Consider the following 16547-nt stretch of genomic DNA (forward strand, 5'->3'; position numbering starts at 1 on the left):
CGCTTGCCCAGTGGTAGGGCCTGCAAACATACCTTACGGCACTTTTGCGACAGTGCACGCCGGTGGTGAGCTGGTACGCTGAGACCAGGATTGGGCTCTAAAACAGGGCAGTGTCACCCTGACTATTGGCATTTGTAGCTCTTAAACCTGGAAAGAAATTTCTCTGTCTACAGAGAAGAAAAAATTTACAAATATGATAGACCTGATTTATCCCACAGAGGGCAATCCAAACACTTGTTTGCTGTTCTGTTTTCTTATTAGGCACACCAATTAAGATTATACTGCCATATTAAAATTCTTCTGGGAAAATCCAACTATCTGTAAGTCACTCTGAAGCAGTAGAATTAATACTGAGGATTGTCAAATCTAGTTCTTTAATCCAGCTGTTTGGAAGATTCAATCTTGGAAGCTTTATTAATATTTTATCGTGCAAAAATTTATAAATGAACATCTGTCTAGGTGTTTTTAAGAAATTACCTCAAGAAAATCTTTAGGTGCATAAACAGGTCGGAAGAGACTTAGGTCTGAAATGAACAAGTAATTTAATTAAAAGCATTATTAACAGATTGTTTCCAATTCATTATTTTTTTCATTTATAAATTCTACTGATTTTATAAGTTCTACTGAACTTATTAAGAATGTGCTAATTATAACCAGAACCCGAGACCTTCGATCAAAGGATGGCCATATTTACCATTCAGTCATTCTAGGAGGCATGAGGAGATAGAATCTCTCTCTCACACACACATACACACACACACTCATACACACTTTCAGAATGCTGAAAACTAACAACATTCTCACAACATCACTGAGATGTTGAGATACATCACTGAGAGTATCTACAACTCAGAACTGCCTTGTCTTGACACTTTCTTTTTCCTGTTCCCTTTCTCTTCAACATGGACTGTTTTCCACAGCTGGCCTCTGTTCTGTCCATCTGTCTCACTTCAGATCTGGGAACTCATGGGAACACACTGACCTAAGCAGCAGACCATCTCAGGCCCAAGTCTAGATTAGTTGGCCAGGCCCCTGTCAATCTGAATACATTTGTTTTATTTAAATCACAAGCTAGACAAAAACAGTTTTTCATTTGTTCTGCTCCAACTTCCCCATGATGTCCAGCAAGCCACAGTTGCCAGAATGTGGCCTCTGGCCATTTGCCCTGGCAGCTGCAGTCTGCAAAACAATGAAGTGACTTTCACACTTCACAGAGTACATTTGGGGTCATATGTTGATAGATCCCGAGATCCATCAGCAGAAGTTCCATTTAAGATTTTGCTGCCCAGGCTCATCTTCCAAAACACCAATCCAAAGATATCATTTTCAGCATTTGACAAATGCTGAAATGACAAGATAATCCATTTCAGCATTTGACAAATTTATTCACAGATCTTCTGCATTACTATAGTACAAACATCTATAGGCGTGCCCTGGTATCTGTAGACGGGTTCCATTTTGGAAAACTCCTACAGATACTTGAAACCATGGATACCAGGGACACTTCCCACCCTCTGGAGGCAAGGGGAGCAATGCTGCCCTCGCCTCCAGAGGCTCTCATTAGCTCCGCAGAGGCCACACACTGTTCAGGTAAAAAAAAAAGCAATTTCCATTTTTGTTTTCTTAAAAACAGAAGTGATGTTTTTATTCATTTGAAAGGCATTAGGAGGGACAGAGAGACCTCAGTTGATGCAGGGGGAGGGGCACCCACATATGCAATAAGTGAATCCACATCTGCAGATACAGGGGGGCACCACGTATGCAAATAAGTGAATCTATGGATATGGAATATGGGGATATGGGGGTCCCCCTGTATATGATTTTAATCGGCATACAACAGGATTGACATACCTGGCTCATCTGTTCCCATTTCATTCCATTTATTAAGAAGTTCCTTTTGGTCATTCACTGATCTCTGTGAATCATAAAAAGCAGTTGATTTTTGCAAGTAAACCAAGCAAAATCTAATATTATTCACATGCTACTTGGAAACAAAAAAGTTCTCTCCCCCATACTAAATTAGAGTTGGTATTGCCTAAGCATTACAGTCATTGAGAACAGAGTTATCCAAGCTACCTTCTGTGCTAAAGGAATGCCGAGTTCTGTGCACATACTATTTAGACTCTTCAAAATGCGTTTTTCCCAGCTTCCCTGAAACATATAACATAAATCAGTAAACATTTCCAGCCTTCCTTCCATATACAACTTCAAACAGTCCATTAACTAGTGAGAGTTGCCTTTTTTCAAAGTTTAAAACATGATGCAAGTCTTATTTTCCTCAGACAAGCACTTCACCTACTTAGCAATCAAACAGTTCTGCCGGTCAACCAACAGGGTGACAGTAGGCTGGCTGAGCCCAGCTGCTGTCCCCAAGTGGCTTACTTTTGGCTTACTATGGAGTTCTTAAGTACTTCCTTTAAATCGTATGAAGAAAAAGAAGAATACTGTTGGATAAATATCTCTGTTTTAAAGAGATAGTTCTGGGCCCAAAACAATATGCAATTTTATGTACAATATATGCTCCCTCTTCCTTTTTTTTTTTTTAAATCAAAGACCAGCCAGCATAGGACTGGGTTACAAACAATTTGATTACATCTACAAAGCACGTGATCATAAACATGTTTAAATGTTATAGAGTTCAATTGGACTTACATCCATGTTACTAAGTTTATAGCTGCAGTCCTAGTACATTGTGTAAAGGCACATTAGAAATATCCAATTAAAAAGGTATACACATCCAACATAAAGATCAATACAAAGAGTAATATTTAATTATGGCCAACCTGGGCTTTCCTCATGTAAGCCAGAGATTCCTTTATGTGTTCAGGAGGTACTGATGGATGGCATGGTGAAGGGAACCTTGACAAAAATGGATATAAAGATATTTATAAGTTTTAGTGCACATATTATTTGGATCTGCTCTTCAGGATAAACCTTCAAAGATCAAAATTTTCCCCATTACCACAATCATTTTCAGAGACCATCAGAATGGATATCTAGCAATCATAATCCATTGCAACTAGGCTTGCAAATTATCCCTACGAGCAAGTTATATCCTGTTGCTGTTCTTTGCATTCAGGGTAGAGAAAATTAATTTACTAGAAAAACTAAGCAGTGTGATCCATTTCAGGGATATGCACATCCATAACACCAGGTAATTTCAGCCTTTTTAATGAAACACAAACAATGTGTTATCCGAAAACAAGATAGTGAGTAAGGTAAACAGGAGACAGAATATCACATAAAGCAATCACATTAGCGAACACGGGACTGCAATTCAAAAAGTCCCATGCATGTACCTAGAGGTTTTTTACATATGCATGGAAACCTAAATTTTCTCTTTTACTTCTGACACAATCCTTCATGCTTCAATGAATTCTTCTTTAGAATGTCTCTTATCTTCAATAGTTTTCTTGTTAGGGGGAGGGGGACACAACAAAAAGCATGACTGTACACATAAAAAATAATTCCTTGCATATCAGCTATTCATAAAGGACCTATCTGCGACAATCTGTATAAAAATCAAACCACAAGCTTGCTGGAGGAAGAAGGCAGGTAATTAAGACATTTTCTACTCCAGCACTAAACGATTATGCTGATGCTGAGGCAGAATGACATCGAATCAACCCAAGTGTAATGCCATAGTTAGCACTTTTATGTTACCATGCCGATCAATAAACTCCTAACTTTAGCAAGTAACTAGTCCACTAGTTACTATTAACTAGTCTATGTCAGAGGCCAACTTCTTTACCCTGAAGGATCAAATGCTCCCCAGTAAAGCTTCTGGAACTCCCCCCCCCCCCATTCTACCATGTCATCATTAACTCCCTCCTACTTATGTACCTTGATCAGATGGGACTAGAGCTTTAGACTGAAAAAGCCTCCCACTACTAAATGAAAGGTAACTAAGGAGCCTGTAGGGCATCCTCTCTTAACACTGAAAAAGAAAACCAACCAGTTGGAAGTGAAGCCTAAAAGTGTTATAGTGAGACTTCATCAAAGACATCAAATTAAAGATCAAATTTTAGTCCAGTGGAAAAATTATCCTCATCTTTACTGAGATTATTGAAAATAAGAAAACAGTACATTCTTATAGCATTATACTTTCTTCCAATTTTGTGCTATTCTTTTTTACATATAAAGCAAAATTTACTGTCCACATGGGACTGAAAAAGACTTGAAAGGCCTTCTTTGATGTACACATTTAGCAAAATTATGAATAATGCATGAAGTAATGAAAACAAGAAAATATCGACACTATCTCCAAAAATGCAGACAAAAACAAACTCACACACTGAGTTCACTATAAACAGCATTTTGCAGCTTCTTCTCCCATCCTGGTAAAATAAGAAGTTAGAAAACAAGGATTAGAATTCATATTATTTAAAATGCCATCCAAGCTTCCCCAAGTGCACTTAGGTGTATAAATCTCTGAAGTAAATAGAGTTGGCATGAAGAAATTCTATTCCCAAAGAATTCCAAAGGCACAAACCAGAATTCATTTATTCTAGATCTGTTCAATGTACTCCTCCATAGTGAGCATTTGTGGGAGGAGAGCTGTAGACTAACATATGTATTTGCTTATGATTATGTTGTTTATGTTTATGATTCCAGTCCTAAACAAATTTACTTGGGCATTAAATCTCATTACATACTTCCAAGTATGCATGCATAGGATTACAACAAAACACTGCAACTCTCGTAGCACAGGTGCTGTTCTTGCAATCCTCTCACTGTGTTGCAGCTATAGTTGTCCATAAAACCAAATGGCTTCCAGCTACAGGTGCCATGTATAGAGGCCAACCATTTCCCTGCCAAATTCACCTTAACAATCCTTAGGAATGCCACTGGGACAACAGATTTCAGAGTGAAATTAGTACAGTACCCAAGATCAATCATTGGAGGCTTTGGATTACCCCTTTAATGGGAACTTGACTGAATAGTCTCAAAAAGACTGCTTGTAATGTTGAAGTATGGACCTCTTGCCTGGTATGAATATGGCTGTGACCAACTAGGCAGACAGGATTTCTGGGAAGCGAAATTGCTGTTTGAGGTTTTTGTCCCTTTTAGGCATTTAATGGATCACAAGTAACCCACATTGCTTAAATAAAGTAATGCTGATGAACATTCAAGGCTGGAGGAAAGTTCACTTTAAATAGTCAGATGATGCACAAATAATCAGCCCTCAAACACAATGAACACCTTAAAAACATAGTAAATGAATGATCACATACCTGATGTCTTCAGAAACTCTTTAATATCTTCCTTCAAAGATTCTAGCTTAATATCTGGTCTGTGTAGACTAAGCTAAGATTAAAAAAAAAAAGCCATGAGCATAACAAACGTTTAAAAAATATGAAGTAAGGCACACAATCAGCAGTCCATATTTAAATGAAGTAACATAGCTTGAGGTGCTGCTGTTTGAGAAACACAAACCCAAAAAAGGTGTAGCTTTGCCATTACATCTTGCAGGCTCTATCTGTACACCCTATTATGAACTTTCAGTACATCTTAAATAAAAGGGCTTGAACACACATAACTTAGACCAGGACTGGGTCTGTAATTACATGCTGCAATTCTATTACATTTGTGCTGAAGCGACATTGTGGGGTTACCTAAAGTAAACATCGTCACTTCTACAAAACAAAACAGCTTGATTTGCAATAGGGAAGTAGTGACAGGAAGAAGGTGCTTAAGCTACACCGGACACCGCGCTTTCCTTCTCCAACTGTCTTGTCTTCTAGTAGTGAAGAATTGTTTGGACTTAATGGCCATGGTCTATGAAGATTGTGTTCTAACTTGCCAAAGTTCCAGATCCATGATTGACAAGGCTATGGAAAAGCAGTGGGGTGGGAAGGGGAGAAATTTGAAAGCAGTGGTGTAGCAACAGGAGGGCATGGGGATGATCCACCCTGGGTACTATCCATAAGAGGGTACCAGAGGCACTCGCCACAGCCAGAGCCAACCTGCACCAGTGTGCCAGAGCTGACTTCTCCTCCCTCAAACAGCAAACATTCAGCAAACTGGAAGTGATCTGTGATGTGATGATGTCATCATGTCACCTCCAAATTTCCTGGTTGTCAAACTCCGCACTGGGTAACACCAGTGTGATGCTTCTGTTTGAAAGGCAATGAAATGAAATGGGAAAAGATTGTTATTAAGAATATTTATATACAGCTTTTCAAGAAGATGATTTCAAAGCAGTTTACATTACAGGGTAATAAGATGGTTCCTGTCACAAAAGGACTTGCATCCCTTTAAAAAAATATAGAAAATTACCTCTCCATCCCTCACTGTAAAGCACTCTCTCATAACACTGCTTTGCAGAGGAGACAAAGCACCTAAGATTTCAACACATGAGGTGGCTGCACACAATATCATTCTGGCCTAGCCTACACAGTTGAAGGTTCTATTACCATTGATCAACTAGTTGAAAGAGATGGCAAACTGTGCTATATTTCTCTCTACTGCTCAACTACCATTCTTTCTCAGCATCTAGATTCCCCATTCATCCCTTTATTAAAGACTCTTATAAAAAAGGTTCCATGTTGTTACTCTCAATAATTATATTTCCCCTCAAATTTTCAAAGCCAAACAATTTTCATCAACATAACCATCTTGTGCTCACACAGCAAGAAACACAAATTGGGCTACATACAGTAAAAAGGCACTGACTGATCAATAAACAGTGCAAACACTTCAGAAATAAATGTGCCATTATTTCCATCAAAGCAGGCCTGTACAGCTTATGACCCATCAAGCCGAACACAGCTCATCATCTATGCATTTTGCCCTGCCAAGTGCTCACAATCCTGTATGTTTTGTTTTTTTTGTGAGCCCAGGCAGGCAAGAAAACTCAGGAGGTTATTGAACCCCTAATGAGCTGTTACGAATGGTTGGTTGGTTGCATCTCTCTTGCATTAAAGTCACCTCCTGTTGTTAAATGCCAGGACTATTGTGTGTGCATCCATTAAGCTAATTTTGTGGAAGTGAAAAGGCTTCCATTTTCATTGGATGATATCTCTTTAAGTGTGCATCCAAGCAGACATTTTTCATACTGTCTACTACTAATATTCACACATGCTGTGGGATATACCTGTCTCTATCCAGCAACTCCATGCAAAGTCCTTACCATACGGAAAAAATATATCTGAGCAATTGCCCAAACATCTCGTACTGTCTTTCTTTCTAGTAGTGGATTGCCACTCTTTGTGATCTCAACATTTTGCACCAGTGCAGCTAGGTTCCCAGTTAACTACTAGACCTCTTACATTTGACAAAGCTAAATCTGGTTTCTTCACCCTCTGCTCTCAAGGTTCCTCATCCTTTCTTCAGCAAACTGGATTAGTTATACAGAGAGGGAGACCTCTGATGCAGCTGCACCAGATGCAGTATTTGGATGGTAAAAGAAAACCCACAGAACCTGCAATTCCAGGAGGAGGAGGAAGCACATATTGACAATCAACATGCAAGTGTCTGGGCTGAAACAATGAAGGGAAAAAACTGAAGTGAAAAGGTATGACATGCAAAAAGAACACTGGAGTAGATGTCCTAATTGTGAAGATATTCTGGCAAGTTGTCATAATGTTCATGATTTCAGTGCCCTCCAAGTATGCTAGCGCTATTACTACATTTCTCTGAAAACACTCACTGTCCTCCAGTAAGACATGGTAGGGCTTGAATCAGGCAACTACCCAACCAAGCAGATGCTAAAATTCCTATACCTTGCATAGCCTGGGCTGCTGGACAGAGGTAGGAGCTATAGGCAACTTCAGCTAGGTTCCCAACATCACACCCCAGATTCCTCCTGGCCCTGGGAATTCAAAGATGCCAATAACAGTAGCAATCTCAAGGTACTAAAAGAGGCCACCAGGCATCCCTCAGGGCTTCCAGACTGCCCTGCTGTCTGTTGCGGAAACTCTCCAGCACTCAAGTCAGACCTGGGTGGACGTGACCTGGAGAGTTCACAGAGGTCCTATTTTAACCGAATACTTAAAGTGTTCTCGGTTAAAAAGCAATAGCACTAGTTTGTACCTGTTTGGGCTGCTTCAGAACTAATAAGACTGTGCAGACAATATCATCACACTGAGCAATTCATTCAGTGAGCCCAGACAGAAATTCACATATTATTGCATTACTCTGCAACAGTACCACCTAGGAAGCACCCAAAAAAAAAAATGTCCGATCATCAAAGCAGTTGGAGGACAATGAGAAAATCCAGAAGTAGTTAGTTTGGAAAGGAACTTCAAAAAATCATAGTAACCTAGTCAGGACTGAACTATGGTTATTTAACTAATTTCTATCCTGTCTTCCCCCCCCCCCCCACAATGGGGTGCCCAAGGCAGCTTACACAAAAAAACATAAATAACAATAAAGCACATCAATAGCAGCAGCCAGCTAAAGGGGGTACAAGGCACTAGGTTTTGCAGGGAGCCTCCTCATGGAATGCAAGCAGCCCCTCCCATCAGAGCCATTCTGGGCATATGCCTCTGTTTTGCTCCCCCTGCCCAGAATGGCTCAGAAGGGGAGGGACCACTTGTCCACCGCAGGGAGGCTCCCTGCAAAACTTAGTGCTTTGCACCCCTCTAGCTATGCTACTGGCAGCAACACAACACAAATTCAAAGGTGCAAAACTGGGCATAAAGCACAGTCCACTAACAAATAAAACCAGTCATCAAAATTATCAACAGGCAGCCACATAAAAACACAGTACATGCACGAGCAAATAAGCCTAGAAACATGTCAGTGTTTACATGAACAGTCAAAGTACAAGTACAGACCATCAAGCAATGTTGTTACAACCTCACCAAAATTGTCAAAGAAAAATAAACTATAGCACCTACTCCAAAATGCCTGATGGATTAAAAATGTCTTCCCAGCTTTTCTGATGGAACAAGCCGGGTGGGTCTCTACTGGGATGATGCTCTGCAAAGAAGCCACCAACACAGAGAAGGCTCTGCTTCAACTCAATGTCAGTCTGGCTTATGGTGCTATAAGTATCCAAGGCAGAAACTCATTGGTAAAACCACAAGACATGGGAACATACATAAGGGAATACACGTTCCTCAAGATATCAAGTGGTCTCCATGCAATTTTGACTGAAAGGAGCCCTTACACATAGCTTGTTTATAAAACTTGGGAGAGGCATCTAGAAACTGAGTGCAGTGAGGCAAGAACTGATAATGGGTAGAATAGGGGGAACTGTTCATTGGGATGCCCCTGCAATCTGCCAGGGATGCCCCTTATCAAACATTAGGGGCCATCCAACTGATCACCTGTTCCTCACCACTTACTAGTTCCCTTGAAGAAAAGTTTCCATTCTCTTGAGAGAGAGAGAGCACCATAGACACCCGCCTATAAGTCGACCTCACAGATAAGTCGAGGGCATGTTTTGAGGCAAAAATCATGGAATTTTCTATGACCCTCAGATAAGTCGGGGGTCTTGTTTTGTGTGATTTTACCTGAGGCCGGATCCTGAAAAATAACCTCCCAGTAATTGTTATCTAAGAACTATACAGTCTCCAATTTATTGAAAACATAGTAAGTATTAAAAACACAGTATACATACATAGTATATACAGTCTGTATATTTAGCATAGCAAAAACCGTTTTTGTACAGACTCTAATTTATTAAAAACTATGATCTATCTCATAGATTAGGTGCCTCCAAACTTTTTGGTAGAAGGGCCACATCATTACAGATTTTCTTCTTTGATAAAAACACATGGGAGCAAAAAAACTGGAAAGAACACCTCTTGCCCAGGGAAGAATACTGCACACTGGGGAGATTTAGCTGCACATGGGATTTCATTTCATCAAGCAGGGAGTCAGATGGGGGGAGGGCAGTGAAAGAAACTGGAAAGAACACCTCTTGCCCAGGGAAGACACTGCACAGTGGGGAGATTTAGATGCACATGGGGTTTCATTTCATCAAGCAGAGAGTCAGATGCGGGGGTGGAAGGGGAGTGAAAGAAATTGGAAAGCAGCAGCGGATTTACTCAGATGTAGACCATCTTCAGGAGGTGGTGCAGCAGCACCTCCTGGGGTGTGGGGTTTTGGGATTCCTGGCAGCCTCGCCTCCCGCCCAGCCGGTCCCCCCATTGCACAAGGACCCGGAGGAGCCCTGGAGGAGGCAGGGCGGTGGAGGGACAGCCTGCTGGCCCAGCTCTCCCCACGCCCACTCATAGCTGCTGCACGTACTCACTTCTGCCGCCCGCAGAGGCAGGGAGCAGAGCAGGGGTGTCCTGGCTACTGCCGCCCGCCCCCATCCCCAGACTGATGGAGGGCAGGGAGCGACCTGCGCTGCCTACTCCCAAGCGCACGGCTGCAAGTGGGCACGGAGGGAGGCACACTGCCCCCGCCCAGGGAGCATCTGGTGGGGAGCAGGCAGCGCAGGACGCTCCCTGCACTCCATCGGTCTGGTGACGACGGCGGCAGCCAGGATGCCCCCGCTCTGCTCCCTGCTTCCGCGGGCGGCAGGACTTAAGCGAGTTCGTGCAGCAGCTGTGCAGGGGAGGGCCGGGCCAGCAGGCTGTCCCCCCCACCGCCCTGCCTCCTCCATGGCTCCTCCGGGTCCTTGCGCAATAGGGGGACCTGATGGGAGACAAGGCTGCCAGGAATCTCACAACCCCATGCAAGACCTCAAGAGGTGCTGCTGCTCCTCCTTCCGCAGAATCCCTCCCTGACCGAGGCAGGGTGCAGATGGACCCCTCACCCCTTCAGTCTGCCTGCGTGACTGCGTAGATAGGACGAGGGGGGGCGATTCTCCCATCATTTCCGGGTGCAAATTTATCGCCTTATAGGCGAGTATCTAAGGTAATTTTTTTCCCAGGGCACTCTAAAGCAACTTGAAAGTGTGCCTGTCCAGCCCCTGCTTAAAAACCTACCACTTCCCTCAGTAATTGGTTTCATTGTCAAACTGCTCTTATCATTTCTTCCCGACAAGCTGCAGGAGGTTATACCCATTAGGCCTAGTTCTGCTCTCTGGGACAGCAAAGAATAAATCTTTGCCCTCTCTCCTTTAAATATTTGAAGAGTGCTATCATGCCCTCATAAGAAGAGCCCTGTTGGATCAGGCCACAAGCTCATCTAGTCCAATTTCCTGTATCACACAGTGGCTCACCAGCCTCATGGAGCACAGAAGACAACAAGAGACCTGCATCCTGGTACCCTCCCTTGCATCTGTAGGTTTGTTTTGTTCTTTCAGGTTTTCTATATGCTAAGGTGGTTGTATGCAGGTGGCTGATCATCTTTGCAAACTTGGGCAACGCCCCCCAATCAATCTATACTATGTTCCATGTGTGTTATAAGAACATAAGAAGTACCCTGCTGAATCAGGCCAAAAGCCCATCTGGTCCAGCTTCCTGTATCACACAGTGGCCCACAAGATGCCTCAGGGAGCACCCAAGGCAACAAGAGACCTGCATCCTGGTGCCCCCCCTTGCAACTGGCGTTCTGCGGTAGCTTTGTTCTAAAACCAGGACGTTGCACATACCCATCACTGCTTGTAACCTATGATGGGACTTTCCTTCCACAAATCTGTCCAAACCCCTTTCAAAGACAACTATAACAGATGGATCAGGATGTAACAGACAGAAAGCTTCTTTCCTCCAGACCAGGGATGTCCAAAGTTTTTGGCAGGAGGGCCACATAATCTCTCCGACACTATGTCGGGGGTCAGGAGAAAAAAAGAATCAATTTACATTTAAAATTTGAATAAATTTACATATGTTTACATAAATGTATATATTAAAGATGAACTTATATGAATGAATGAAGGTCTTGCAATAGCTCAAGGCCTATAAAAGGCCTTGCACAAAGCAAGGCTGGCCTTTCCTTTGCTGCCTCTACTGCATCACAGACATGAAACAGCAAGCAGTGGAGGGAGCCCTCATCCATAGCTCATGCGAGAGGTCAAACAGTCGCCCTCACACTGAGAGCAGTTGCGTCGGTCCAGCATGGGCTCCAGCAAATCTCCGGAGGGCCAGAGGCTCATTGGAGACTGGGAGCTCCTTGAAAGCCACATTGGGAGTCCTCGAAGGCTGCATGTGGCCCCAGCGTTGGGGTTTGGGCACCCCTGGTCTAGTCTAAAACATGACCAATGCTCATCCTATGAACTCTGCAGAACATCTAGTACCATAAGAACAACAGAAGAGCCACAAAAGCTGGATCAGGCCAAAGGGGGCCCACCTAGTCCAGCTTCCTGCCTCTCATAGTGGCCCACCAGATGCACACAAGACAACAACAAGACCTGCAATGTGTTGCCACTCCCCTGCATTTGGCGCTCTGAGGCGGCCTCCTTCTAAAATCAGGAGGTTGCACATAACCAACACTGGCTTGTAACCTGTGATGGATGATCCCTCCAGACGCTTCTCCAATCACCTGATTTGGTGATTCACACACACAAACCCCTACATATACATGTGTGTGTGTGTGAATATATGTATGTGTGTGCATATGTGTATAAATCTGTGAGTGTATATGTGTGTTCATGTTTATATATGTGTATACATATATGTGTACATGTGTGTATACATGTGTATATATGTGTGTGAATATGTGTATGTGTGTATATATGTGTGTGCATATGTGTGTGTATACATGTATAAGTATATATGTGTGTATACATGTGTATATGTGAATGTATGTGTATATAAGTGTATGTATATGTGTGTATACAAGTGTGTGTGAATGTGTATGTGTATATAAGTGTATGAATATGTGTTTACGTGTGTATGCGTGTGTACATGTGTGTGTGTGTGGGCGCAGACAGGCAGGAAAGGGGGAGAAGCGCGGAGGGGGCGAGGCCCCTGCGGCCCAGGGGGGCTGGGGGCTCACCCGGGCCTGCTGCTCGAGCTGGGAGTGGAGCGCGGAGCCCTTCAGCCGCTGCACGACCTGGGCGATGGTCAGGGAGAGGCCGCCGTCCTGGCCCAGCATCGCTGCTCCTCCCGCAGGAGCCGCGCCCCTCGCGGCCCGCAGCAGGCACGGCTTCCGCCGCCGCACAGGCGCCCCACGCCGTCCGCCAGGCGTTGCCGGGCAACCGAGAGCGCGGCTGCTCCCCTCGGCGGTCCGGAGAGCGCCGCGCCTGCCGAAGGAGGCTCCGCCCCCCGCAGCCGCAGCCCCGTTCAGGCGTTCAGACTGCAGGTCAAACGCTGAGTGCTGCAGGCACCGCCGGCGCTGTGGGTCCCACCGGTGGGACGAGGTGACGTCCAGTGATCAGTGGGTCACCCCCATGCAGTGGGCGGGGCCATGCACCATCGCTCCGCCCCCACCGGTCCTTTTGCTGTTCCTTCTGATAGGAGAAAGACAGAGCACCTTCTGCACGAAATGACGCACTGCCTGGTGCGTAAGATGCTGGGATTCTTCCCCCACACTCCGACTCCGTGGTTTTGGTCCCTAGTGACGTCACACACACACACACACACACACACACACACACGTGTCAACTTACTAACACCTTATTGCAGCAGTTCTCAAACTTTGAGCGCTGGGACCCACTTTTTAGTATGACAGTCTATCCAAGTCCCACCAGAAGTGATGTCATGGTAGAAGTGTCATCATCAGGCAAATTAAAATAAATAAGTATAAAACAAATAATTAAAGTATAAAACAAATAACAAGTAAAACAAATAAACAAGCAGAAGCCAGCAAGTGAATTTCCTCTGTAGCCTGCCTGCAACAACACCCTCTCTCCAGAACCAGTAAGGTTTTCAGCCCTACCCAGTGCCCAGTTCAATTTAAGAACTTCTGCTTAAACCAGATCACTGTCAGAATCCACCTGGCTTTGCAAGTCTCAAAAAAGTTCACCTTATCAGCGGAAGCCTCTGTTTTGATCCTTTTTAGTGGGGGGAGGGGAGGCTGCCTTCTGGAGCACTTGTTTAGCTGCAGGTGCATAGGATCAGGACCATTCTGGTAGCCTTGCGCTCTCCTTCACTTAATCTTTCACACCAGCCAAGGCACGTTTGCTTACTCTTGAGCAGGGGTGTCCAAAGTTTTTGGCAGGAGGGCCACATCATCTCTCTGACAGTGTGTCAGGGGCCGAGGAAAAAAAGAATTAATTCACATTTAAAATTTGAATAAATTTACATAAGTTTACATAAATGAATATATTAAAGATGAACTTAAATGAATGAGTGAAGGTCTTGCAATAGCTCAAGGCCTTGCACAAAGCAAGGCTGGCCTTTCCTTTGCTGCTGCTACTGCATCACAGATGTGAAACAACAATCAGTGGAAGCAGCCCTCATCCCACAGCTCACGTGGGAGATCAAACAGTCACACTCACGCTGAGAGCAGTTGTGTCGGGCCAGTGAGGGCTCCAACAAATCTCTGGAGGGCCAGAGTCTCATTGGAGACTGTGGGCTCCCTGAGGGCCGCATTGAGAGGCCTCGAGAGCCGCAAGTGGCCCCAGGGCCGGGGTTTGGGCACCCCTGCTCTTGAGTAAACGCAACCATGAGGCTTCGTTTCCATAGGGCTCAACGCATTCATCTGCTTGGAGGCAGGGACTTCCTTCTCAGGTGTTTTTGGGGGCTGTATTCATTGGATCAGGACCATTCTGGTGTCATTGGATTCCTCTCAGCCTGCCCTTTCCGACGGACTAAGGCAGGTTTGCCTATTCACGGTAAACGCTTAATACAGCTCACTTTCACTTTCCATAGGGATCCATGCATTTTTTGTTCTCCAGTTTTTTGGCCATAACTTTTGATAGAAAGGGGTTATTTCACTCTGGTTTTTTTCATTGCATTCCACTCAAAATTCCACATCCAACGGTATATAATATGATGGGGTTACTCCTAAACACCGTGATCTTAGTGCTTCAACCCCCCAGCGCACGTCACACACCCCCGTGCACATCACCCAGTGCGGCCCGCACCCCCCTAGCAATGCCACTGCCAGTGATATTTGTGATACTTGCTACCCAGCAGCCACACCAGGAACACAACATAACAGCAGTAGGAGGCCACAAAGCATCCTTTTCGGTGCTCAAATAACCCCTCCTGTCCACCTAAAACTCTTACTGGTGTTTGTCGTGGTGCATCTGGCCTCCCAACCCAGAAGTAAGGAGCAAAGACACCACTGCTAGTTATTTCCAGTGGTACTTTAAATAGGTGGACCATATGAAGTGGTACGGTGGAGGACAAATGTTGAGAAATAGCTGCTCTAGGAAGATTTCCTGCCAGGGGCAGAGGGTTGGACTACACAGCCAATATCCAGGAGGCATCACAGAATAGCCCACCCACCTGCCAGGTGCTACAGGGTGTGATTTCAGCAGAGTTTAATCCATATGCCACTAATACCATCTTGCTTCCCTGAGCTGAGCCACTCCTGGGCTCACTTAGCCCAACAGAGAGAGAGGGGTAGAGCTCTGGAGAAGTTAGCAATATGTGGTAGGATATTTGGCCATTTGGGACACTCTTTCTTAGGCTCCCAGAGACACTCAATGTAGGCAGCATGGCCAAGGATAATCAGTGCACAACACTACAAGGGAAACCTTTGCCCCAAAGAGGCATTCAACCATGCTCACATTGGGGTGGTTAGTGGGAAGAGTGGCAGATTTGGGGTGTCCTTCAACCCAAGTTTGCCACTCCCATTGCCTCCCTCCAGCTCACCAGAGATGTGAGCTACATTGTTCTGTTCCTTACATTCCTCCATCAGATGGTTCTTTCCCAAATCAGAGCATCAGTTTGCAAGTGTTTGCGCCATCTAGCCTTGACCTCAGACAGAGCTGCTCATTGTGGGTTTGGGGTCTTCTGTGTGTAGGACAGCAAGCCCCTTGCAGACAATGCTGAACATGCAGCCACCAAGAGGTTCTTGGTGTGGAAGCAAAAGTCCACACATACCAATCAAGTGCAGGATGCTGACACAATCAGTAGGTAAGCTATCATTTAGCTCCCAAAGTGTTCTGCTGCTACAGCCTTTTTCTTTAAAAAACAAAAACAAACAGAAGTCACAGCAAGTTCTCACATTTCACAGCTTAATCAATAGTTTCAGGATCACAGCTGTTAGTGGGCAATAGGTCTTCTGGGTATATTTTATTTTAAAGATTGCCTTTTGTTCTTCAGCATTATGGCACCATAAAAGAGTTTCAAAATGCCTCCATCTTTGCAGTGCTCCATAGAAAAGATTCCAAAGGTCAGGACGACTCTTAAGGAGATGTGGCAGATAAAAAGTGAAGAATTATGTTGCTAGAGCAGGCAGTTCTGACACCAGGTTGTTAGTGGCTCTGAGGCAGAGCCCTGTATGGGCTATCTGATGCCTGATGGCCCACTGGGTACTTTCATTGGTACTGGAGATTCAGAGAGTAGTGGGTAGCCACTGTAATAGGTATGTACCATAGGAATCTAATCAGTCACATAGAGATTGCTACAAAGTGATCCTGGAGATTTTAACAGGGCCTCCTTAGCTTAATTATATTGTCATACTGGGAAAAAAACAATCTTCAGGAATAGTTTCAGACAGACTTTCAGTCGGAGTTGGCAACCCTGATGGGCCCTCAAATGTTGGCCAATCTAGCCTACATCTGGCACTGCCCTTGTGATCAGGCTACAGGT

At 44.4% G+C, this 16547-nt stretch overlaps 1 protein-coding gene across 1 annotated transcript in view; it reads right to left on the minus strand.

The window, feature by feature from the left end:
* TBC1D19 (TBC1 domain family member 19) overlaps positions 1-12936 on the minus strand; it is a 67125-nt gene extending 54189 nt beyond the window's left edge. The window contains exons 1-7 of the mRNA XM_066632154.1: positions 12838-12936; positions 5235-5307; positions 4292-4337; positions 2784-2859; positions 2077-2151; positions 1852-1915; positions 478-524 (exon numbers count right to left, since the gene is read on the minus strand). Coding sequence (XP_066488251.1) covers positions 478-524; positions 1852-1915; positions 2077-2151; positions 2784-2859; positions 4292-4337; positions 5235-5307; positions 12838-12936 — 480 coding nt within the window. The remainder of the gene's footprint in view (positions 1-477; positions 525-1851; positions 1916-2076; positions 2152-2783; positions 2860-4291; positions 4338-5234; positions 5308-12837) is intronic.
* Positions 12937-16547: the final 3611 nt, after the last annotated feature.

Source organism: Tiliqua scincoides, chromosome 6 (genome assembly GCF_035046505.1).
Source record: "Tiliqua scincoides isolate rTilSci1 chromosome 6, rTilSci1.hap2, whole genome shotgun sequence".
NCBI lineage: Eukaryota > Metazoa > Chordata > Lepidosauria > Squamata > Scincidae > Tiliqua > Tiliqua scincoides.